We start from the raw sequence: 25004 nt of genomic DNA, 5'->3' as shown, positions 1-25004 counted from the left end.
GAAGAGGTTGGTTACAACTTATTAGTTATACTTTATATAAGGGTTACAATGAAAACTAAGGATCATATCTAAGAAGCACTTATATTTAAGTTTTTGAGATTTTGAAGGCGCATAACCATTCCAGAATTATAACGAATTATAAATAAACACTTATATTTGAATATTTGAGATTTTAAATGCCTAGAACCTCTAAAGAACTGGGAATTGTCCTTCTATTAAACGGGACAAATCCTAATTAGTTTGCTAGTTATAACAATGATTTGAGATTATTTCTAACCTTCTAACAAGAAGTCCAATTGAAATGGAGGTCTCATAAAGTATGCAAAAAGTCTATATTCATTAAGAGGTCTAATGTTCAAACCTCCTACTTGTTATTTATTTTCCCTCTCTACATTAAAAAAAAAAAGTTTTAACATTTGATTGATGTCAAACCAAATTGACTTGTGCCCAATCTATGTGTTTCTCTCAAACATCCAATAGTTGGCTCAACTAAAAGTCTCTACAAATCGAAGCTATCACCGTTAGGCTATCATCACCACTAGGCTATCCTAGTGTTCGTTAATAATATATTGGTTAATAGTTAAATAATAATAATAATGGGTCCAAGGATTAAAGTATCGGTATCGGTCGTCGTATCGATCAACCAAAATTAAGATACGTATCGGAGGATATCGTATCGTATCAGAGATACACTAAGATACGCTAAAGATACACACATAAATAGATAGGAAACATTTTTTTTAAACACTTTTGCATAAAGAATTTGTTAAAAAAAGCTATTGATAACATGTATTATGCATAAACACTAAATTGAGGGTATCGTACTAAGAATTCAAGGTTTGTAGTTGTCCCATAAATGTAAAATCCTTGTTTTCAACATTGATTTTCACTTTAGTTAGAGAGAAATATGGCTGACAACAACTTTGGAACAAAAACCCTTCAAAAAATCGTGTTTTTCTGAAAAATTACCCATCTTGGTCATTATATGATCGTAACGCACTGTATTGGTACATACCGATATATATATATATCGATACTCACCGATACGTGCCGATATATACCGATACATACCGATCGATACACCGATACGTACCAATACATACCAAAACGTACATTTTACCTCAATTTTATATTTTCCATAGAGTCGTATCGAGACATATCGTATCGTATCGTATCGATGTGTATTGATTGTGTATTGATGCATATCGGTATGTATTGTAGGATATATATATATATATATATATCAATACGAAAGGATTTTAAAAATTCCATGTATCGTATCGATGTATATCGTATCGATTGACTAAATTTAAGATACGTATTGAAAGGTATCGTATCGATATCGGAGATACTTAAAACCATGAATGGGTCTATACTCTATTGTCTGGCCCTTTGTAGGTCCTTATCTGATCCAGTTATAACCTTAAAAACAGTCTGAAGCATAACATAAAAAATTGGGATTTGGTCAATGTTGATTCAGATTCAACTCGATGGATTCGACCGTTTTAATTCCGATGCATTGGATGCGGCTCCTAATATATTAAAAAAAAAAAAAAAAGATATAAAACGCTGCCCGATCACGCCCCTAGCTCAGACACATAGTCATGTGAAAAGACCGTTCTACCGCGTGTACGTGTGTGGATGCTCATGCGCGCTCTCGCATTGGCCAGCAAACCTCTGCCCAAAATATCAGAATATTAATTTGTAATTCTCATTGTTGAAGGGAATACTTTCTCCGCAGTAATTAGTAAGCCAATTGACAACACAGTTGGGTAGTTGGAGTTGGGACAGCATTTTGCAACGCCGGAAGGAAGAAGGGAACTCTCTTGTCACCGGAAAATCGAGGGCAACAGAGTATCGATAATTTAGGGTTTCGGAAAATCGACGCGCCACTAGTGTCGATCCTTCCTTTGACTGCTCGCATTTTTTGATCCCGTAAGTTTTTATTCTCTATACCTGTTTTATTTTTCCATATTTGTATGTTTGATGACGGAGAAACTTGACAGTTGGAGATTTATCTATTTTATCCGTTTTCGATAGGTTAAACTTTTTCCGTTTTGGAAACTAGATTATGGTGTTCTGTTGATCGAGGTTTTTCATGGATGAGATAGTGGACTAGGGTTTTGCTGGATCTATTTTGTGCGAGAATTGCGCAATTGAGGTTTTAAATTCCGTTTTGAAACTTGCAGTTCTATCAAGAAGAAAGTTGAGAACGGGGAGGGGGGTGTTTCGATTATCGCTTCCCATAATTAACGTTCCCTTCCTTTTTAATTCATTTATAATGATGCCTTTTTTTTTGGGGGGGTTGGTTGCTTTGAACTGGATATTTTTATGGTGCTGATTGAAAACAACCACGTTGCTTATTGTTCTCAATTCATGATAGTCCTGTATGTAAGGGCATACCCAGTGCACGAGGCTCCTGCCACTGGGGAGTCTGCTAAGGGTCATAATGTACACACTGAGATGGTTTGGTAATAATACCCTATACCCCCGGTTCAAAAGGAATTCTGTGGTGCAAGCAGAACTAATGTAGAATCCTCTTCATGAGATGTCTGGATATGCTTTACTTAGTATTGGATTAGTTTTTGGTGAGTGGTAACATCACACTACAAAATTAGCTTTCTTCCGGGTTTTGTTTTTCTCTTTTTTTTTTTTTTATTTTTTTTTTAGGCTTACTGTTGAATGATCAAAACTTCTCTATTTTGCATGATATGGGTTTCGTTTGAAAGGTTATTGAGTCACTTATCCAACAAGAGTTAGGCCTTACATCCAACTTGTATCAAAAGAGTTATGACCAATTTACTGATGAGTTGTTGATCAGTGATGGGATTCTAACTTAAGAAGTCTAATTAGACTAGAATTTGTCTCAACTCTATCTCTTTAATTAGTATTTAGTTAGGAAAGGGATTGCATACTCACAGGAGTTGTTATAGTGTACTCAAATTCATATTGACAGTTTTTATTATTAAAGAAAGCTATTTTTCTAGTTGTTTTATGATTTTGTCTTAAAGTCAAACCGATGAGTAGTCTATATAGGCCTCTAACAACATTATATGGTGTGTTGAGTTAATGAAATTTAGGTTTAGGGTGTTGGTATTGGTTGAAGTAAGAATTGTTGGGTAACATAGTTGTCAAGAAGTCACTTAGGTACCTTGTTGGTGTTGCCTCTGGTTCAGGCCCCCTCCAACGCTTTGGGTCTCCTGGACTCTGTGACAACTATGATGGGTTTCTTCTTCTTTGTTTCCATACTCCTGGGGTAGCGGCCTAGTGCCATTAGTGGTTTGGATTTTGTTTGATCTTTTTTTTGCTATTCTCTTGGTAAAGTTACTGTTTCTCTTCTTCTATCTGTTAATCACATTTTATTTAAGTTCTTTTTTGGGTGTTCTCCTTTAAGTTTCCATTGGCCTAGTACTTGCAGGCACCGGCTGCCAAGCCACATGGGTGCACATCACGCTAACTCAATCTTATTCAAATTTAAAATCTTTGGTAGATACAAGCAGCATATAAATAAGAAAAGGCTCCTACAAATCTAAAATAGTAAGAGAATTAATTTTAGACTAGGAAACTACGACTCTTAACGTATCCAACTTCCTACAAAATAATAAATCTTATCCTATAAGACCCAAATACCAATTTGAGCTTGGTGCTCAGTTTGGGATCTCAAACAAGTATGACCTGGTCCAAGGAAGTGCTCTTGCATCACATTCTTTTCAGTGGTTCATCCTGATGAGTGTTGTTAATGGTGCCTACCTCTGATACCCATGCATTCCTTGCCTTCTTGTTTGTCTTTCCATGTGGACATGGATTCTTTTGTTTTGCATCAGATCTCACTTGGCCTTCCTTGATGCAAACATATTTTTAGTTGGCCTATTTATTGGTCTTCTAAATTTGACAGCGAGGGTATTTGAATTTTTGAATGTCACTGCTACCTAGTTGGGATAAGGCTTTGTTGTTGTTGTTGTTGTTGTTGTAATGCCACTGCTACCTATTCTGTTTTGGGTCTATCTTGAGTCTGTAGAAACATGATATTTTTGGTAAGACTTGTCTTTGGCTGATGTGTGATAGTAGGTATGTATGTGAACATTACCTTCTTAGATTTAGGCGATGCCTGAATTTTTATTCATTTAAATTTTGCAGGCTATTGTGGATCTAGAGGATTTTGTGGGGACTCAGGCTATCTGTACCTGGACTATCTGATACTTTTACCTAGGGAATTTTTTTAGTTACTTCAACCATGAGTTTTGTTTTCAGAGGAACTAGAGCAGATATAGAAACCGGATTTCCAGGATTTATTCCTGAACGGCGTTCAGTGGTACGTTTTATGTCATACTTGACCCAATACATGCTCTGGTATTGAAGGTTATTTGGCAGTTTATTTGATTGTAGAGTATCAACCTGTATATTTATTATGTAAGTACTGAAACCTCTTTCTCTTTCTAAGCGTGTTCATGCAGCTCGGCCAGTTAATACGAATTCATTGGCTTTTCTTGTCACGGGTGGGTTTTATCTTTTAAATAAATAATTTCCCTGTTCCTGGCACTAACTTTAGTTTTTGTTTCTGTTTTTATTATGACTGATGTCTAATCAATACTCTTCTTGTTTGTTCCAACAGTTCTTTTGCTGTTCATGATACTAAATTCACACCAAATGTCACCTAACTTTCTGGTACTTTCCGGTGTTCTCTGGGAGTATCCTCGTTTCTGATTATTATTTGTTGGATCCTAATTATTGTATGGATAAATCAAGAAGTATTTCGTAATTTCTTATTTTTCAGCTTTGGCTTTTTCTGGGTGTCTTCCTAATGGCCACGAGCCTTAGGATGTATGCAACTTGTCAACAACTTCAGGCTCAGGCACAGGCTCATGCTGCTGTAGCCAGTGGTCTGCTTGGTCATACTGAACTGAGGTTGCATATGCCACCATCTATAGCCTTAGCAACAAGAGGGCGTCTACAAGGCCTCAGGCTCCAGCTTGCTCTTCTTGACCGGGAATTTGATGACTTAGGTATGCTATACTGTTTTCCAAATAGATATTAATTTTTTTTTTTTCATTTTTTTTATAATCATTTTCTAAAACCAAAATATGGCAGCTATGAATTTACTGAAAGAATACATGGTTCTCGGATGCATTTATTTATCCATTTTGATCGGGAGAGGCTACAATTTCATGGGACTGACATATCTTCTATATTTTGTAGATTATGAAACCTTGAGAGCATTGGATTCTGACAATGTTTCCGCAGCTACTTCAATGAGTGAGGATGAGATAAATGCTCTTCCTGTTCACAAATACAAGGTCACTGGTCCACAAAGGCAAGTTAGAAAATTTTGTCCCCATTGTCTTCTAGTTGGGTGATGCTTGTCATGGTAAGCTTACTTAAATAAATCCCGCTTGCTTCACTGCCTTCTTGTGCCAAAACAATAAGTTTTTTCTGCCCTTAAGGCTATGCGTGTTTCAACATAAAATGGGCGAAAGTAAAATAAGAATGTAAAACTTTTAATCATACAATTTATCTCTTTGGAAGTGAACATAAAAGACCAAGTTATTTAGCTGGGGCCACTATGTTACACTTAAAAAACTGTAAAAGAAATAACAGAGTTAGATATTTCACTTTTACTTCTCAGCATATTTCGTAGAGCCTAAGAAATTTTCCTGGTGAAATATGCATTAATATCTATGAGCTTTAATGCTTTTTAAATTGTGAGTTCTATCTATGACAAATCAGAGGAATGCTAGTTTGTTATTTGATTTGGCATAGGAAATTGCATAGTTGTCAAGGGGACCCAAGGTGGTGGAGGGGTGCCAAAGTGCTTAGGTGACAAGGCGCCCGCCTAGGCGACCAGCTGTTATTTTTTATTTCCCCTCCTTTCTAACATTATTTAGTATGCTTCAATATATACCTTATATCATTGAAAATCAACACTAAGCCACATCAAGTCAAGTCATAAAAAATTAACATTAAGTCATATCAAGTCATAAAAATCAACATTTAGAGATATATTCTTGTTCTTTGATAAGTTTGACTGGTCAAATGATTTTATTTTTACATGAAGCTTTTTGTATTAGGTAGAGCATATTTCCAACAAATCCAAGATTGCTTAAATTTGATCTTTATTGGAGTTATGTTCTGGTCAAACCTTGTTAAGTGTGCTCGAATGATGTTTAAAATCGCCCTGAATGAAAACAAACTTTTAGACATCAAAACAGTTTGCAACTCTTTTGGTTTTTAGTAATGTTCTATCACTATAAGATTTATGAAATTTTATGATTTGAGAAAAAACCTGACATTTGAATGTTAAAAATTACTAATGCAACCAAAATTCAATTTTTTGTTCTTGAATTGGGGAGTTGACTTCTTATGCTTTTGAAATTTGAATTTTTAACTATTTCTATTAGATTCATTTGGGGAGTGGGTGTTTATTTATGAATGACATCTTAAGTAAACGGAGAGAATATACTTAAATGATGTTTGGTGTAAATCAGTGCCAAACTTGGTTCTATACCATTTTGAGCCAGGCTTCAAATTAACAACACCTTGCACTAAGGCAACGGTTGCCTAGACCCCAAAATGTCATATATACTTGGTAGAAGACCTAAGGATTCTGTAACTTCTGAAATGATTTGACATGAATGTGATTTTTTTAACAGTGATGGCTCATCAATGCGGCAGGCATCATCTTCAGCCTCAGCCGAGGTATTTTTATCTCTCTCTTTTGGACTATATTTTACCAAGGAAACATTTGTTGTAAATAAACTGGTCAAAACCCTAAGGTTGGGGTCACTAAGGGCCCACCCAAGCTAGTAAAGGCTCAAAATACAAAGGTAATGGAAAATATATTTTTTTTATAACAATCTAGCACTTTTAATGAGGTAAATTAACTATTAGTGGCAATGCTGTAATTTTGGGAACTCTAAAACTGTTAGTAAAAGAATAATAAAAGCATTACGTATCATTAGTGTGCCCTCCCATTACTTATCCAAACTCGCGCACTACTGTATTGTGAGATGAGGTGATAAAATTGCTGTTGGAAAACAGAGACCGACACGCCAAATTAACAGTAAATAATTTGGTGATTTCTTCTTCTTGTTTTTCCATTTTTATTACTGTTGTTTTGTTTACCCATTTCTTATATCTGCATTCTGTTTTTCTCCACACTTTGTTCTAGTACGTCAGTTTTTAGTTCACTACTTGACTTGAAAATTTCCAATCCTTTCATGGAACTATTGTAATTACACAAGCTGCATTATTGGTTGCCCTTTTGGCCTTCTGTTCATGTTCTTTCTCTGACCCTGATTTCTCCCTTCACACTCAACTCATTCTTTTTCTCTCCCTGTTCGGCCTGCTACTTTAGGGTAGAGTTTCCCCTTCCTCTCCCTAATCATCTCTCATAAATTATATCTTCTCCTAGGTTGTCTCTCCTCTTTGATGTTCAGAGTGACTGGAAATGGTTACTTGGCTTTCTATTTTAGCAAACTGAAGATAGCTTTATACAGCTCTGAACTTACACTACAACGGCAATACAATCCCCACCACTAACTTGCACTATAGTTCTTGCGTTATCAGTTCAGCTCAGCGACAAATGTTTCTCTACTTACAATTATTCTTGCATTTAAGAATGAGTGATCAAATTTGATGTCATTATTTCCTCAAGCAGAAAAAGTCAGACTCTTGCAAGGCAGATGGAAACATTAAAGCTCCAGAAGATGAACTGACATGCAGTGTTTGCCTAGAACAAGTTAATGCTGGAGAAATCATCCGCAGCTTACCATGCCTGCATCAGGTTCCCTCTTTTTTTTTTTTTTTACAATTAATTTTTCCTCTTCTGTTTTCTTTGTGATTCATCTTATTCACTTTAACATTTACCTTGACAAATTTTTATTGAATAAGTTGGTGTCCTTGGTTTTCTGTTATTTGGTCCAAATATGTTACTTTTTTATTTTGCAGTTTCATGCAAACTGCATCGACCCATGGCTGCGGCAGCAAGGCACATGCCCAGTGTGCAAGTTTAGAGCAGGGTCTGGATGGCAGGAAGGTGGTGAGAGTGAAATAGATGCTTCCTTCATGGTTTGAAGCACTCTCACACTGTTATATTTAGTATGTAATTCTCTAGAAATGGCGTGATCTATAAAAGACATGAAGAAAATGATGGGATACTATACTACAGACCCAGAAAAAAGTTGTGACCTTGGAAGTTCTGATGAGAAAGATTTCAGCATTCATGTAACTAGATGCTGTCAGGAGGCCATGGGTTTCCGACTCAACACTTCTCTTTGACTTGCCCTTACTACTTGGGATGTTAATGCAGTTGCACATACGGTGCCATGGCTTTGCCTTATCCTTACTAGGGTTTTGTACTGTATAAAAAAAAAAAAAGAAGAGAATAGGGTTGTCCAAGTTCTGCAATTGAACTTAATGTAAAAAACTTCGTCTTTGGGTCATGTACATCTTTAACCATTTTCATTCTTTTTACCTTTTGATCTTTTTATAAGTTACACCTTCAATCCTTTTCATGCCTCCGGCTTTTCTCAACATCCAAAAGTTTGTATTGGTCTCTGTTGTACATGATTGTTTCTTTCTCAAGGGAGGATTGGCTTCTATTTTTCACCGCATTTGGGATTCCCACGTCTTTCTTCTTAAAGGTAAGATTTCCTTTTGTTTGTTTCTTTCTTTTTACCCTTTGTTTATATTGTAATTAGGTATGGGCCAACGTAAGCTAGAGGATAACATCAATGGGGGTAAAACACATGAAGTATGGGGTCATTTTAAAAAGGGCAAGACAGGTGCTATCTTATGGTATGCTAGTGGCATACCCAACTTTTTTCTTAAAAAAGAAGTCTAAAATTTTTAAGAGAAAAAGTTTTTTGTTTGAGAGGGTGGCCTACCTTAGTTTTCTTTTGTCCCAATCTCTCCTTTTATGAAATAACATCTCTACCCCTTATTAAGGGAGGAGAGAGAGCCCCAAAAAAGAACTGACGGAGGTTAACTCTCCCGAACAAGACATCATCCCAAACTTAATTACCCTCAAATGCAGACATTGGTAAAAGGAAACAAATATTCATGAGGCTCGAGTGTGGTTTCCTTTACAAATCTTCTCACATAATGACACTGGCTATGTTTGATAACCAAGAAAAGAAAAGAGCAAAAATACAAAAGACATAACATAAGAAAGAAAAGCATGATTACATAGAGGAATTCGGTTCGATTTGAACTTGGATCATTTGTGGCACAACAGGGCGTTTGGTGCGCATTTAATGCTCAAGAACGCCTTAAGCTGCGTGTGACCACTTTGGGCTCTGTATCTAAACTTTTTTGGCCGTTGGATGCACGCTAGACGCCCTATTACGCCATAGGGGAATTTAGTCCGATTTTTTGTCTTTATTTTTTTCCTTCTTTTCTCTTGCTTCCAAACATAGCCTGATATTTTTTCTCTTCTCAGACAAAATGTTGAACCCTTTAATGAATGCCAATACTCCCAAATAGAAAAAAAAATCATCACAAACTTAGATACACATAATGCCAGAGTGTGGTTCCTTTTCCAAGTCTTCTCATACAACGGCACTAATATTTTTTTCCCCTACCAAACAAAATGTGGATCCCTTACTGAACGAATTCTTCTTCTGCCTTATGTTGAATTTTCCACCCATACCCATCCAGGCATCACACTCTATCAATAAATAAGGGAGAAAAACTGAGAGCAGATCAAGTACACGTACGAGAATGTATGAGAACATTCTTGGTCCATGGATATAGAATCAATTTTCTCTCTTCATTTAATAGATTTTATATCCACAGATCACGAGTGTACGAGAACATTCTCGTACGTGAACCTAATCCATTCACAGAAAAACTAACCCTCTGAATTTTCCACCCATACCCATCCAGGCATCACACTCTGCCCATAAATGAGGGAGAAAAACTAACTCTTATTAACGTGTAATTCTTCTTCGACATATATATATATATATATATATATATCGTTACAGTATCGTTGCAATATAATCATAGAGCCGACTTGATATTTTATTTCTAGTACTCCTACGTAAGAGGAAGTACAAATTACACAACAGAAAGCAGAAGGGCAAACTAGAGAACACAAAGCTCATTCATTGATTGATTCCCTGGGAAATTGGGCAATGGGCATGGCTTCCTCCATGAAATCTCTCAAGTCAACAACGACTGCACTGTGCCTATTTCTTCTCTTATCTCTGCATTTCTCCCCAATCAAGGCCCATGGAGGCAGTGACGATGGTGACGGCAATAGCCCAAGCATAGATCTGCACTCTAAAGCTCTGATTCTAACCAAAATATGGTGTCTCATAATTGTATTGGTGAGTACTTTTGCCGGTGGAGTCTCCCCTTACTTCTTCCGATGGAATGAAAGCTTCCTTCTAATTGGCACTCAGTTCGCCGGCGGTGTTTTCTTGGGGACCTCGCTTATGCATTTCTTGAGCGATTCCAGCTCCACTTTCGGAGATCTTACCACCAAGACATACCCTTTTGCCTTTATGCTGGCTGCCGCCGGTTATCTCCTCACCATGTTTGGTGACTGCGTTATAACCTTCGTCGTCAACGGAGCTGCTGCTGCAAAAATGGATAAAGTGGAGGTCGTAGAGGTGGAAGAAGGACGTGGAGGAGTTGCAGGAAAAGAGAAAGCTGCCGTGGACATCAGCCCGGTTTTTGTCAAGACATCTTCATTTGGTGATACCTTGTTGCTCATCCTCGCCCTTTGTTTTCACTCTGTTTTTGAAGGCATAGCCATTGGAGTTGCAGGTAAGCTTTTGAATTCCCTTGTTTTTCTTCTAAATTTCTTCTATTCTATTCAGGATTTTGGGAGGTCCATAAGACTGCGCCTTGGTTGCTTCCTGGAATCAAATTGGGTTCTTCTGGTTTTCCATAATTTCTATTATTGCAGGCACCAAAGCAGATGCATGGAGAAACTTGTGGACAATATCGTTGCACAAAATATTTGCAGCCATTGCCATGGGAATCGCATTGCTGCGTATGATGCCAAAGAGGCCATTTGTAACTACTGCTGCTTATTCTTTTGCCTTCGCCGTTTCAAGCCCTATTGGAGTTGGAATTGGCATCGCCATTGATGCCACAACACAAGGAGCAGTGGCAGACTGGATTTATGCTATCTCCATGGGTATCGCCACTGGTGTTTTCATCTATGTTGCCATAAACATCCTTATCGCCAAAGGGTTCAAACCAGAAAAGCCCAGCTACTTTGACACCCCTTTCTTCAAATTTTTTGCTGTTCTTCTTGGGATGGGAGTAATAGCAGTTGTCATGATTTGGGACTAGTCAACTTTAGAACTTCCATAGTATTTTTCTTTTGGTAAAATTTTTCTTTGCTTGATGATTGGGAGTACTTTTCACGAAATAGCTGTGTAACATAGTATTAGTGTGTAATCCTTATCCTTTGCTGCCTATTCATGCATTGACTTTGGTAGTGAAAGGGGAGAAGACTGAAGGGAAATCAATGGAGATTATTTTTCGTCTTTTGAGTTGTTTGGTTGCAAGGAAACTGAAGTGAATTAATTTAGTAGAGTTGTTCAATTGGATGTAAAATTTTAAAATTATAATTCAATCCACCCTTCTTTCTTTTTTTTTTTAGAAGAAAGAAACTTTTTTCTTAAAGAAAAAGGAAGTTCCATACATCCGATCCATTTATATACATCCTTCTTAGTCAGTGCTTGGTTAGCCCATTGATTTAACAAAATAACTATGTCATGAGATGATTTAAAGCAAAAAACTAAGTGCTGCCAATGTTTGTAAACATCCAAAAAAATAGGGGCCACACTTAAAATGCCACAATGTTGAGGAAAAGCCAAAAGTTAGGTTTGTCAAAAAATGGTTGTTATTCCATACTTCTACTACATTTCACTTCCTTTATGAGGCCTCCTTGAGTCCTGATAGTAAAACCCTCGTGCATTCCTCATAAATGACTCCTATCATTATATAGTCAGCCATTAGTAATGGACATTTACCATGAGAGATAAAGCAAACAACCCACCTAGTCATCTTTTGTGTGTTTGCAATAGCACAGGTCATTAAAGATGTTTTGAGAAGGGGAATTTTACCTATTTGATTTTGTATTGGTGGGGTCATTGAATTATCCACTTCATCGAAGTGAATAGGAAGATTATACTGCGAAACCCACTAGGAAGCATGGTTTGCAATTTGGTATGGATTGAGTTTGTGTCCTTTGAATATTATCCTATTTCTATAATACCAAATAAAATATGAAAAAATAATAAAGGTAGAGAAAAATAGTTTAAGGTCATCCCCCGAGCGATGCAGGGTCTTAAAAAAGTACATTACCAAAGACTGAAAGGAAGATGCAGAGAGGGAAGAAGTATGCAGTCCAAATGGGCTTGCAGCCCAAATACATTTAGAAATCTCGTAAGAGAGGAAAAGATGCCATATAGATTCACGATGATTCTCGCATAATGCACAAGATGTGTCCACAGTAGTCCACCATCCAATCACATCCCTTGTCGGGAGCCCCTCGTGCATTAGTCTCCAAAAGAAAAACTTAAACTTGGGATGGATGTTGAGTTTCCATAAGAATTGCCACCAGTGTGAGCATGGTGAGGAGTAAGTAAACCTGTTTGATATTCCATTCAAATTAGTTGGTGTAATAGAATTTAAAAATTTTGCTGCTACCTTAATAGTGAGGATACTAGATTTGGATACATGGCACCTCCAGCGGTCACAGTGATTTGAAGTAGAAATATGCAAAATTGAAGATGTGAGAGACAAAGGTAGAGTAGATAATAATAGAGATTCATCCCATCTTTGTCCATATAAAAATTCTGAAACCATTTGTCTTTGATGGATTTCAGAATTAAAATTCGAGGCTAAAGGGCTTTTTAAGGATGGAATCCATGGTCCCACCAAAAGTCCGTTTGGTTGTCATTACCTATTTTTTTGAAAACCATTTTTGAGAGGGTAGGTAATAGCTACGCAATACTGTTCCACGAGAACGAACCCTTCGTTTTTTAAAAGTTGATGGAAGGAAGATAGATCGATTGGGAAAATACTTGGACTAAAGTACTTTGGCCCAAAGTGATTGGGGTTCAGTCAACAGTCTCCATCCAAGTTTTAAAAGAAGGGCACAATTTTGTATTTTCGCCTTCCTAATACCGAACCCTCCCAAAGGTTTGGGTGTGCAAACTTTGTGCCGGCCAATAAGGTGTAATTTGTGCTTTACCGCAGAGTCACCATTCCAAAAACGTAAGTGAATAGAGTCTAGTTTATTTGTGATGCATTTGGGAATAAGGAATGAAGACATTAAACAAGAAGGTATGGAGGCCAAAACAGATTGTAGAAGAACCGTCCATCCTGCAAAAGACAAGGAGTTAGCTTTCCATGCAATTAACTTACCTTGTACCTTGTAAAGAACATGCTTGAAAGTCTTACTTCTAGCTCTAGGGTGAAAAAGATTAGTGCCCAAATAAATTGCTGAGGAGTCCATAGCTTTAATACCCAAAATATTGCAAATGTGGGCCCTATCAGCAGATGACACATTCGAGCTAAAAGCAAGGGAGCTTTTATCCAGATTAATAGTAAGGACGGATAAATAAGAAAATATTCCTAGAATGCCCTTAATATTGGTCACATCAGTCACATTAGCCCTGCAGAAGATAAAGGTATCATCTGCAAACAGTAAATGGGAGATCTCTGGCGCCCTCTTAGATACCTTAATGCCTTTAAAGAAATTAAGTTGGCGATAACCAAGAAGTAGGTGCGAGAGACCTCCCATAACAATAATAAAGAAGAAAGGGCTAAGGGGACAACCTTGCCAGAGGCCTCTAGAGGGTTCAAAAAAATTGAAAGCCGTCCCATTCAACTTAATAGAGAAAGAGATCGAACCAATGATGTAATTGATCATGTCCCTCCATTTATTTCCAAAACCAAGGGAGTCAAAGATACCTCTTAAGAAGCCCCACTCAAGCTTGCCATAGGCTTTAGCCATATTGAGTGTGAGTACAACCCACCCTTGCTTACCTTTGGAGGTCTTAAGGTAGTGGAAAATCTCCTGTGCCAAAATGATATTATCGGAAATCTGACGGCTAGGGACAAAAGCAGCCTGGAAGGGTGAAATAATCTTTTCAAGGAATGGCTTCTAACGGCAAGCAAGTAGTTTTGAGATAAACTTGTAGGTCACATTGCACAGACTAATAGGTCAAAAATCCCCAATCCCAATAGAGATCTCTTTCTTTGGGATAAGACAAAGAAGAATGTGATTAGTACCAGGCGTAAAGTTAAGGATTGAAAGAAAGAGGTGACAAATTGAAATACATCCCATTGGATAGGGTACCAAAATCTGTGGAAAAAAGTGGCCTGGTAACCATCAGGTCCCGGTGCTTTGAAAGCTCCAATGGAGAAAACAACAAATTTGATTTCATCCATGGAAGGGAAGTCCACCAGGGAGGGAAGATCATTCAGGGACAATATGGATGGAAACAGACACATAAAGGGGGTTGGATCCTTGGGATTTGAGGTAGTAAAAATATTTTGAAGAAATCTGAGAAGGCCAAAGCAATATCAACTGGTTCACAAAGGATCTGACCATCACAAGATATACTCTTAGTGATTTTCCGTCTATGGAAATTAGACTTAGCCACAGTATGAAAGTGTCTAGCGTTTCTGTCGCCATCAGAGAGGTATGAGGGTCTAGATTTTTGGAGTCAGAATCTTTCCTCTGCATCAAGAACCCATGCAAGCTGTAAATTAAGAATATGAAGGTACTCCGTGGATGGAGAGTTCAAGTCCTCTGCAGATAGGTAATTGGTAGAGAGAGAATTTTTGAGATTGTGGATGTTGTCAAAAATGGTAGTTCCAACAGGCTAGCAGGCTACTGAAGCATGCAAGCTTCGCAGATAGGTCCATATCAGTTAAGGCAGACCAATTAGATTCACAGAAAGCACTGAATTCAGGATGAGCAGACCAGGCATCTTGAAAGTGAATGAGTTTTCGAAAGCTGGGTAATGGTTTAACTTCCGAAAGGAATATTAGATTGTGGTCCGAACTAGTAAATGCAAGTTTAGAGAGTGAGGTGGAGGGAAACAATGCACACCAATCCATGTTTGCAAAGCATTTGTCAAGGGCTTCCTTAATAAGGTTAGGTGGTTTTTGTCGATTGGACCAGGTAAAGGAATTGCCCGAGATCTTTATGTCATCCAGATGAACGGAATGAATCAGATCATCCAAGGCTATAGTGGTTTTAGAATGGTTAAAAGGAGAGCCCCCAAATTTATTTGAAGGGGGCAAAATTTCATTGAAACCACCAATGATCAAAAAAAGGAAGGGGCATCGACAAGAGAAAAGTGGTAAGCCTATTCCGGCAGTCCTTGCACAGCAAATAGGAAGGTGGGGTGCGTAAACAGAAATAAGAATCCATTCCCCACGTGTGCAATGAAATCATTGTCCACAAGCAGAGTAAAGAAGTGTAATTTTCTAGAGATGAGAAGCCACAAACCACTGTTACAACCTCTCGTACCCTGGCTATTACAATGGGTAGAAGAATCAAGAGAGTTTAAAAAGCCCGGAAGTCTGAAATTGGAATGATCCTTGATTTTTGTTTCACATAAAAATATGATATCAGGTTTCGGGTGATTACAAAGGGAGAGAAGACAATTTTTTGTCATATTACTATGTAACCCTCGCACATTCCAGTGTAACAATTTGAAGCACCCGTCCATGGTGAAGGGGAAAGAAAGTAACCAAGCAATAAATAGTAAAAGCCAAAACAATAAACAAAGCATCAAAAGTACATGAGCAATGTTAACAATAATGTATACGAGTATGTTAACAATAATGTCCTACTGTCCAACTATTCAAGCACTTGAAGCTGCAGTAATATTTCTACAAAATGTACCCAAAAAAAGCTACGGTAATCTAAGAGACCTTCAGTTTTGAACCATGTCACAACTAATTGGCATATCATCACTTATGCAGTCTCTTGTGTCTCCAAAACAATCTTAACTTAGGACAGTAAACTCATTTCCTCTGATTCTCGCCTTTTTTAACTGCATTTTTCAACTCCATCAACAATGATAGGAGGGAGCCGACGTCAACTCATGACAACTATGGCATGCAATGAAATGAAGATTTAAACAATCATACAGTTAAACAACATGTTCACTAAAACATTTGAATTTAACTCTACTAGTAAGGTCCTCTTCCAAAGGTAAACAAATCAGACGATTGGTGTATGTTAATGTCAAAGCAAACAAGACATTCAATAAACAAATAAAACCACAAGAACATCCCCTTTCTTTCATATGACATCATTGACCATAGAAAGGATTTAAGTTGGAAGGGAAAATTTGCATTTGGTTAAATTTATTGAAATCTCTAACAAAAGTGGATCCACTTTTGTATGCATATATATGTCCGGCAGCACCAAAGATCAAACTTACACTAGAAGCAAACACCGGTAACAAACCTTTTTAATACATTAGGTATGCTTTCCATCATTAGAAGCATAGAGAAACCAAAGAAGACCAAAAAAAAAAAAATATGCTTCTTCATCAAGCAAAAATTATACATACAGAGGTTCATCCCCACATCACCACCACAAAAGAAACTGCATCAACAATGCAGTTCTAGCAATAGAATGGATCAAACCAATGCATAGCCTCCTATCCCTAATCATAAGGGTATGGTATGAACTTACCTGTTTAAGGTCACCCTTATTAGTTTAAGATCAGGTTGGTGCTTGGAAAAAACTGAGGGCTTTACCAACCCCGTGGATTCCTGCCATGTATTCTTGCCTCGGTTCCCATCCCTATTGGATATCTAATGCCTTAAACCAAAAGAATATGTTTCCAGTGAGAAAAGAAAACGACCAGTAATTTGACAAATGAATAAATGACTGGGTAGACTCTGCAGCTTCTGCCTCATTTCTCAAAAGTATTTACACCCCAAAACCAAATTCTGAGCACATTTCAGCTGTAAGACTTCTACCCAAAATATTATAATGGAATTATAATGGCATCATCGAAGGAATCCAGACTTAAACCCCAAAACCAAATTCTGAGCACATTTCAGCTGTAAGACTTCTACCCAAAATCGAAGGAGTTCCTAGACATGTAGATGTAAAGAATCAATTTAAGGATGCAGCAAGATGCAGGGGAATGGATAGTTTTGATTTCTGAGTATGTGCAGAACTATTGAAGTTTTCTCCTAAACAGCAATTGCTAAAATCACCTCACCCCACCCCACCCCACCACTTTATTAATAAAGAAGATGGGAAAAACAATAACACAACTTAAGCTTCAAACATAAACAAATAAACACAAAATCAAATCTGTTAAAAGCACCATTTACGCAGGCAGATGGGCAGAGGTGACCATGTAAAAGAGAAATGAAAGGTAACGAAGAACAAAGGAAGGAATCCTACCTTTTTCCTTCCCTGCAAACCCTAAACCAACATTCCTAAGAGGAGGCAATTACCTATTCCTACATCTCTCAGCGGCCGCTGGAAGTCTCAGACTTGGGCGATTTCATGGTGAGCGCATCGTACGATCGAGTGATTCGCTTTTTTGGCAATTGGACTTGAGAACCAGCCGGTCCATTACAAAAAAGAGAACCAACCTGGACCAAACCATTCTCCTTGTCTTTTAATGTGGAATTAATTAATACGAGAAATTGAATAAAAAACTACTAATCAATAATTATAATTCTGTTTATCAAAATAAAATTTCAAAGCAAGAAATAAACTTGTTGGCACTAAGCATTTTTTTTTTTTTTTTTTGGTAAGCAAAATCCAATCATTCAAATCGAATGATTTTTGAAGGGAAAAAATGCGAGATGTGGGAAATGGGTTTTACTAAGTTAGAACAAGGAACTAGGCGAGGATAATGCCTTTTATGTTTTTGTCTTTCTCAAGGGAGAGGATTGAGTTTTTGGTTTTTTTTTATCAGCTCCTTTGGTCAACCCACTACTTGCTTTTAAAATTATAGGATTATGCCTTTTATGTTTTTGTCTTTCTCAAGGGAGAGGATTGAGTTTTTGTTTTTTTATTAGTTCGTTTGGTCAACTCATTTCTTGCTTTTAAAATTCTAAGATATCTTCTTTTGTTTGTTGTTGTTGTTTTTTTTTATATTCCTTTCCTTATGATGTGACAAAATGATAAGTATTTATTCAAATTTTATGGTATAATCTCAAGTGTGATTAGGGCAAAGATTGATTAACATTTTAATTGTGTTTTCCAAACTTGAGTAAAGATTTCAATGCTGTCTTGTCACCAAAATTTACATCCTTCACGTGTGATGACATTTGAAAAATATGATATTAAATTCTTTTTTATTTTTTATTTTTTATTTTTAACAGATGTTGAATCATCAAGACATAAGAGATTGGTTTAGATTTACAATATTCATTATGGAGAGCGAAGTAGGTGCTTGTGGGGCCTATGAAAATCACCCCATAATCCGCTATAAGGGTAGATAATATTTGGGGAATCTATTGTGCATTCTGGCTTTCAATGATGTTTTACATATCTGAAGGGTTCACGATAATTCAAGTTCCAATAATTCTTTGAACGATTTCTCTCTTGCATTTTTATTCCGTATTGATTCCCTAAGAAATATGATTAAGATCATGAGTTAGAACTATTTGATGGTCGTCGGGCTGGTTCAACCATCCGGGTTTCAAAAATGTGAGTAGAACAAACCTAACATAAAAAGGAATAGAGAAACATCCGGATTCACCTATATTAGATTTCCCTCATACATTAATAATTTCCTAACTCCAGGTTGAAATATCCAATAAAATTCCTTTTATAATATATAGGTGAAAGGTTTCGTGGACAATTACATTCATACAGTATCATCATCACTTCAATAGTTGGAATGGCGACAACTGACAACTATGGTGGTTTTCTTCTTCTTTGTTTCCATACTCCCAGGGAGCGGCCTAGTGCCTTCCATTAGTGGTTTGGATTTTGCTTGTTCTTTTTTCTGCTATTCTCTTGGTAAAATTACTGTTTCTCTTCTTCTATCTATTAATCACATCTTATTTAAGTTCTTTTTTGGGATGTTCTCCTTCAAATTTCCATTGGCCTAGTACTTGCAAGCAGTGGCTGCCAAGCCACATAGGTGCACACCACGCAAACTCAATCTTATTCAAATTTAAAATCTTTACAAGCAGCATATAAATAAGACAAGACTCCTACAAATCTAAAATAATAGTAGAAGTAATATTAGACTAGGAAACTACCACTCTTAACGTATCCAACTTCGTACCAAAATAATAAATCTTATCCTACTAGACCCAAACCCTAATTCGGGCTTGGTTCTCAGTTTGGGATCTCAAACAAGTTTGGCCTGTTCCAAAGAAGTGCTCTTGCTTCACATTCTTGTCAATGGTTCATCCTGATTAGTGTTGTTAATGGTGCCCACCTCTGATACCCTTGCACCTCTTGCCTTCTTGTTAAGCCTTAAGACTTAGTCTTTGGCTGATGCGTGATAGTAGGTATGTATGTGAACATTACCTTCTTAGATTTAGGCGATGCCTGAATTTTTATTCATTCAACTTTTGCAGGCTAATGTGGATCTAGAGGATTTTGTGGGGACTCGGGCTATCTGTACCTGGACTATCTGATACTCTTTCCTAGGGAAATGTTCCCGCAGCTACTTCAATGAGTGAGGATGAGATAAATGCACTTCCTGTTCACAAATGCAAGGTCACTGGTCCACAAAGGCAAGTTAGAAATTTTTTCTCCATTGTCTTCTAGTTGGGTGATTCTTGTCATGGTAAGCTTACTTAAATAAAACCCACATGCTTCACTGCCTTCTTGTACAAAAACAATAAGTTTTTTCTGCCCTTAAGGCTATGCTTGTTTCAACATAAATGGGCGAAAGTAAAATAAGAATATAAAACTTTTAATCATACAATTTCTCTCTTTGGAAGTGAACATAAAAGACCAAGTTATTTAGCTGGGGACACTGTTTTATACTTAAAAACTGTAAAAGAAATTACAGAGTTAGATATTTCACTTTTACTTCTCAGCAGACTAGTTTGCATTTTGATTTGGTATAGAAATTGCATAGTTGTCAAGGCTATCCAAGATGATGGAGGGGTGCTAAAGTGCTTAGGTGACAAGGTACTCGCCTAGGCGACTAGTTGTTATTTTTTATTTCCACTCTTTTCTAACATTATTTATTATGCTTCAGTATATACCTTATATCATTGAAAATCAATACTAAGCCACATCAAGTCAAGTCATAAAAATTTAACATTAAGTCATAAAAAATCAACATTTAAAGATATGTTCTTGTTCTCTAATAAATTTGACTAGTCAAATGATTTTATTTTTAAATGAGACTTTTTGCATTAGGTAGAACATATTTCCAATGAATCCAAGGTTACTTAAATTTAATCTATATTAGAGTTATGTTCCGGTCTAACCTTATTTAGTGTGCTCGAATGCTGTATAAAATCGCCTTGAATGGAAACAAATTTTTAGACATCAAAACAATTTGCCACTCTTTGGCTTTTAGTAATGTTCTATCACTTTAAGATTTATGAAATTTTTAGATTTGAGAAAAAACCTGACATTTGAATGTTAAAAATTACTAATGCGGCCAAAATTCAATTTTTTATCCTTGAACTGGGGAGTTGACTTTTTATGTTTTTGAAATTTGAATTTTTTACTATTTCTATTTGATTCATTTAGGGAGTGGATGTTTATTTATGAATGACATCTTAAGTAAATGAAGAGAATATACTTAAATAATGTTTGACGTAAATAAATGCCAAACTTAATTATATACCATTTTGAGTCAGGCTTCAAATTAAGCACCTTGCACTAAGGCAAAAGTTGCCTAGACCCTAAAATGTCATATATACTTGGTAGAAGATCTAAGGATTCTGTAACTTCTGAAATGATTTGCCATGAATGTTATATCATCTTCAGCCTCAGCCGTGGTATTTTTATCCTTCTCTTTTGGACTATATTTTACCAAGGAAACATTTGTTGTAGACAAACTGGTGCGATCCCTGGGTCAAAACCGTAAGGTTGGGGTCACTATGGGCCCACCCAAGCTAGTAAAGGCTCAAAATACAATGGTTATGGAAAATATATTTTTTCTATAACAATCTAGCACTTGTAATGAGGTAAATTAACTGTTAGTCTGCAGAAAAAGGCAGACTCTTGCAAGGCAGATGGAAACATTAAAGCTCCAGAAGATGAACTGACATGCAGTGTTTGCCTGGAACAAGTTAATGCTGGAGAAATCACCGCAGCTGACCATGCCTGCATCAGGTTCCCTTTTTTTTTTTTTTTATTAAAATTAATTTTTCCTATTCTGTTTTCTTTGTGATTCATCTTATTCACTTAAACATTTAACTTGACAATTTTTTATTGAATAAGTTGGTGTCGTTGGTTTTCTGTTATTTGGTCCAAATATGTTACTTTTTTATTTTGCAGTTTCATGCGAACTGCATCAACCCATGGCTGCGGCAGCAAGGCACATGCCCAGTGTGTAAGTTTAGAGCAGGGTCTGGATGGCAGGAAGGTGGTGAGAGTGGAATAGATGCTTCCTACATGGTTTGAAGGACTCACACACTGTTATATTTAATGTGTATTTCTCTAGAAATGGCGTGATCTAAAAGACATGAAGAAAATGATGGGATACCATACTACAGACCCAGAAAAAAGTGGAAAATAATCCTCTGTTTTTCTCATCCCTGTTTTTCCTTGTTTTGCTACCTACAGAACGCGACACGTGGACAACTTTAAGACCAACGCACCGGATGTAATAATCCTCACCCAATCTTAACCGTTGGTCTCCTTATTGTCCATGCGTCTCGTTCTACAGGTAGCAAAACAAGGAAAAACATGGATGGGAAAAACAGAGGATTTTGATCCGAAAAAAGTTGTGACCTTGGAAGTTCTGATGAGAAGATTTCAGCAATCATCTAACTAGATGCTGTCAGGAGGCCATGGGTTTCCAACTCAACACTTCTCTTTGACTTACCCTTACTACTTGGGATGTAAATGCAGTCAGTTGCACATACGTGCCATGGCTTTGCCTGATCCTTACTAGGGTTGTGTCTTGTATAAAAAAAAAAAGAAAAAAGAAGTTTGTATTGGTATCTGTTGTACATGATTATTTCTTTCTCAAGAGAGAGGATTATGTTCCATTTTTCACCGCCTTTGGGCTTCCCTCGTCTTCCTTTCTAAAGATAAAATTTCCTTTTCTTTTGTTCCTTTTTTACCATTTGTTTATTTTGTTATGAAATATGTACACAAAAATTGTACCACACCATACAATAATATTCAAAACCTTATCCTAACCTAATGGAGTCACCTATGCGAAGATTTCAAACAAGAACAAGTGGGAGGATCTATGCCAAAAGATTGACAGGTTATGATTAATTATAATAACTGTCGGTTGATAACCTGACGCATCATTATAAATCAGCCACAGACTTATAATGCAAACTATAATAAGGAATCGGTTACCTGATGTACCATATAGATTGGTGAAGCCAAAACATTCTACATGCATTACATCCACCACCGAAATAATTCATCACCCAACCTATTTTTAAAAATAAAATTTAAATATTTTAAGGGAAAATATTTTCTATTTGGAAGTATGCTTACCTTAGTATTCTTCTATCCCAATACCCAGGGAGAATTCCCATAAGCTAACTCTCCCGAATAGGACATCGTCCCAAATTTTAATTACCCTCAAATGCAGACAATAGTAAAGGGAAAAAAATATCCATGATGCTAGAATGTGGTTTCCTTTACAAATCTTCTCTGATAATGAAACTGGATTTGTTCGGTAATCAAGAAAAAAAAAAAACAAATAAGACAGAAAATAATAATTACACAATAAATTTTTTTTTATGAATGTAAATCTTTTCTCATATTCAAAATTTTTCTGAAATTTTTTTTTTGCTTCCAAACATAGCGTGATATTTTTTCTCTTCTCAGACAAAATGTTGAACCCTTTAATGAATGCCAATACTCCCAAATAGAAAAAAAATCATCCCAAACTTAGATACGCATAACGCCAAAGTGTGGTTTCTTTTCAAGTCTTCTCATACAACGACACTGATATTTTTTTCCCTTACCAAACAAAAAGTGGACCCCAAAAGTGAACAGATTCTTCTTGTGCGCTCTATTGAATTTTTCACCCATACCCATCCACGCATCCACACTTTACCCATAAATAAATAAGGGGGAAAAACTAACTCTTATTAACAAGAATGCGATTTTTTGTGTAGTACAATCCTCCTAAAGTCAAGATTGTACTACGAAAAAAGAGAAACAAATGGTCATTAAACCTTTGATCGCTTCCTCATTCACTATGTATTAACAAAACCGTGTTGGATGTTCGATGGAATGAAACAGTGTTTGGTGTAGTACAATTCTTCCTCAACATTTTTATACATATTATTTCAGTATCATTGCCATATAATCATAGACCCGACTTGATATTTTATTTCTACTAATCCTACGTAAGAGGAAGTACAAATTACAGAACAGAAAGCAGAAAGGACAAACTAGAGAAGACAGAGCTCATTCATTGATTCATTCCCTGGGAAATTGGGCAATGGGCATGGCTTCCTCCATGAAATCTCTCAAGTCAACGACTGCGCTGTGCCTATTTCTTCTCTTATCTCTGCATTTCTCCCTAATCAAGGCCCATGGAGGCAGTGACGATGGTGGCGGCGATAGCCCAAGCATAGATCTGCACTCTAAAGCTCTGATTCTAACCAAAATATGGTGTCTCATAATTCTATTGGTGAGCACTTTTGCCGGTGGAGTCTCCCCTTACTTCTTCCGATGGAATGAAAGTTTTCTTCTGATGGGCACTCAGTTCGCCGGCGGTGTTTTCTTGGGGACCTCGCTTATGCATTTCTTGAGCGATTCCAGCTCAACTTTCGGAGATCTTACCACCAAGACATACCCTTTTGCCTTTATGCTGGCTGCCGCCGGTTATCTCCTCACCATGTTTGGTGACTGCGTTATAACCTTCGTCGTCAACGGAGCTGCTGCAAGAATGGATAAAGTGGAGGTCGTAGAGGTGGAAGAAGGACGTGGAGGAGTTGCAGCAAATGAGAGAGCCGCCGTGGACATCAACCCGGTTTTTGTCAAGACTTCTTCATTTGGGGATACCTTGTTGCTCATCCTCGCCCTTTGTTTTCACTCTGTTTTTGAAGGCATAGCCGTTGGAGTTGCAGGTAAGCTTTCGAATTCCCTTGTTTTTCTTCTAAATTTATTCTATTATATTCTATTCAGGATTTTGGCAGTTCCTTAAGACTCTGCTTGGTTGCTTCCTGGAATCAAATTGGGTTCTTCTGGGTTTCCATAATTTCTACTAAATTATATTTCAAATTGAACCTACACTGTAGTTAGTTCCTGGTCTTTCATCTGTTAAGAGGCTATTCTGAACTTTGAACGTTCTGATGGGACTTGGGTCGAACATTACTATTGCAGACACCAAAGCAGATGCATGGAGAAACTTGTGGACAATATCGTTGCACAAAATATTTGCAGCCATTGCCATGGGAATCGCATTGCTGCGTATGATGCCAAAGAGGCCATTTGTAGCTACTGCTGCTTATTCTTTCGCCTTCGCCATTTCAAGCCCTATTGGAGTTGGAATTGGCATCGCCATTGATGCCACATCACAAGGAGCAGTGGCAGACTGGATCTATGCTATCTCCATGGGTATCGCTACTGGTGTTTTCGTCTATGTTGCCATCAACCACCTTATCGCCAAAGGGTTCAAACCAGAGAAGCCCAGCTCCTTTGACACCCCTTTCTTCAAATTTTTTGCTGTTCTTCTTGGGGTGGGAGTTATAGCAGTTGTCATGATTTGGGACTAGTCAACTTCAGAACTTCCTTTATTTTTTTTTTTTGGGGTAAAGTTTTTCTTTGCTTGATGGTTGTCTTGTTGGGAGTATTCTTCATGTATTAACTGTGTAACATAGTATTAGTGTGTAATCCTTATCCTCTGTTGCCCATT

At 37.1% G+C, this 25004-nt stretch overlaps 3 protein-coding genes across 4 annotated transcripts; all 3 read left to right on the top strand.

The window, feature by feature from the left end:
- Positions 1-1719: 1719 nt before the first annotated feature.
- LOC122087563 (E3 ubiquitin-protein ligase SDIR1-like) lies at positions 1720-21583 on the top strand. Of its 2 annotated transcripts, none has more exons than XM_042656733.1 (9): positions 1720-1935; positions 4138-4312; positions 4442-4496; positions 4613-4665; positions 4775-5003; positions 5197-5311; positions 6648-6693; positions 21156-21280; positions 21446-21583. In XM_042656733.1, exons 2-9 carry the CDS (start codon positions 4235-4237, stop codon positions 21549-21551), a joined length of 807 nt encoding a protein of 268 aa, XP_042512667.1. In that variant the 5' UTR covers positions 1720-1935; positions 4138-4234; the 3' UTR covers positions 21552-21583. The 2 variants fall into 2 exon arrangements, with proteins under 2 accessions (XP_042512667.1, XP_042512666.1); XM_042656732.1 differs by lacking the exons at positions 21156-21280; positions 21446-21583 and adding exons at positions 7655-7780; positions 7945-8609 and having other exon boundaries at positions 1724-1935.
- LOC122087561 (zinc transporter 1-like) lies at positions 9983-11504 on the top strand. Its single transcript, XM_042656729.1, has 2 exons — positions 9983-10770; positions 10913-11504. Exons 1-2 carry the CDS (start codon positions 10134-10136, stop codon positions 11302-11304), a joined length of 1029 nt encoding a protein of 342 aa, XP_042512663.1. The 5' UTR covers positions 9983-10133; the 3' UTR covers positions 11305-11504.
- A 1781-nt stretch (positions 21584-23364) lies between the features above and the next one.
- Positions 23365-25004, top strand: LOC122087562 (zinc transporter 1-like). Its single transcript, XM_042656731.1, has 2 exons — positions 23365-24216; positions 24473-25004. Exons 1-2 carry the CDS (start codon positions 23586-23588, stop codon positions 24862-24864), a joined length of 1023 nt encoding a protein of 340 aa, XP_042512665.1. The 5' UTR covers positions 23365-23585; the 3' UTR covers positions 24865-25004.

This window comes from Macadamia integrifolia, chromosome 8 (genome assembly GCF_013358625.1).
Source record: "Macadamia integrifolia cultivar HAES 741 chromosome 8, SCU_Mint_v3, whole genome shotgun sequence".
Lineage (NCBI taxonomy): Eukaryota > Viridiplantae > Streptophyta > Magnoliopsida > Proteales > Proteaceae > Macadamia > Macadamia integrifolia.
The sequence above is the reverse complement of the archived record's forward strand: the minus strand, read 5'-3'. Positions and strand labels throughout refer to the sequence as shown.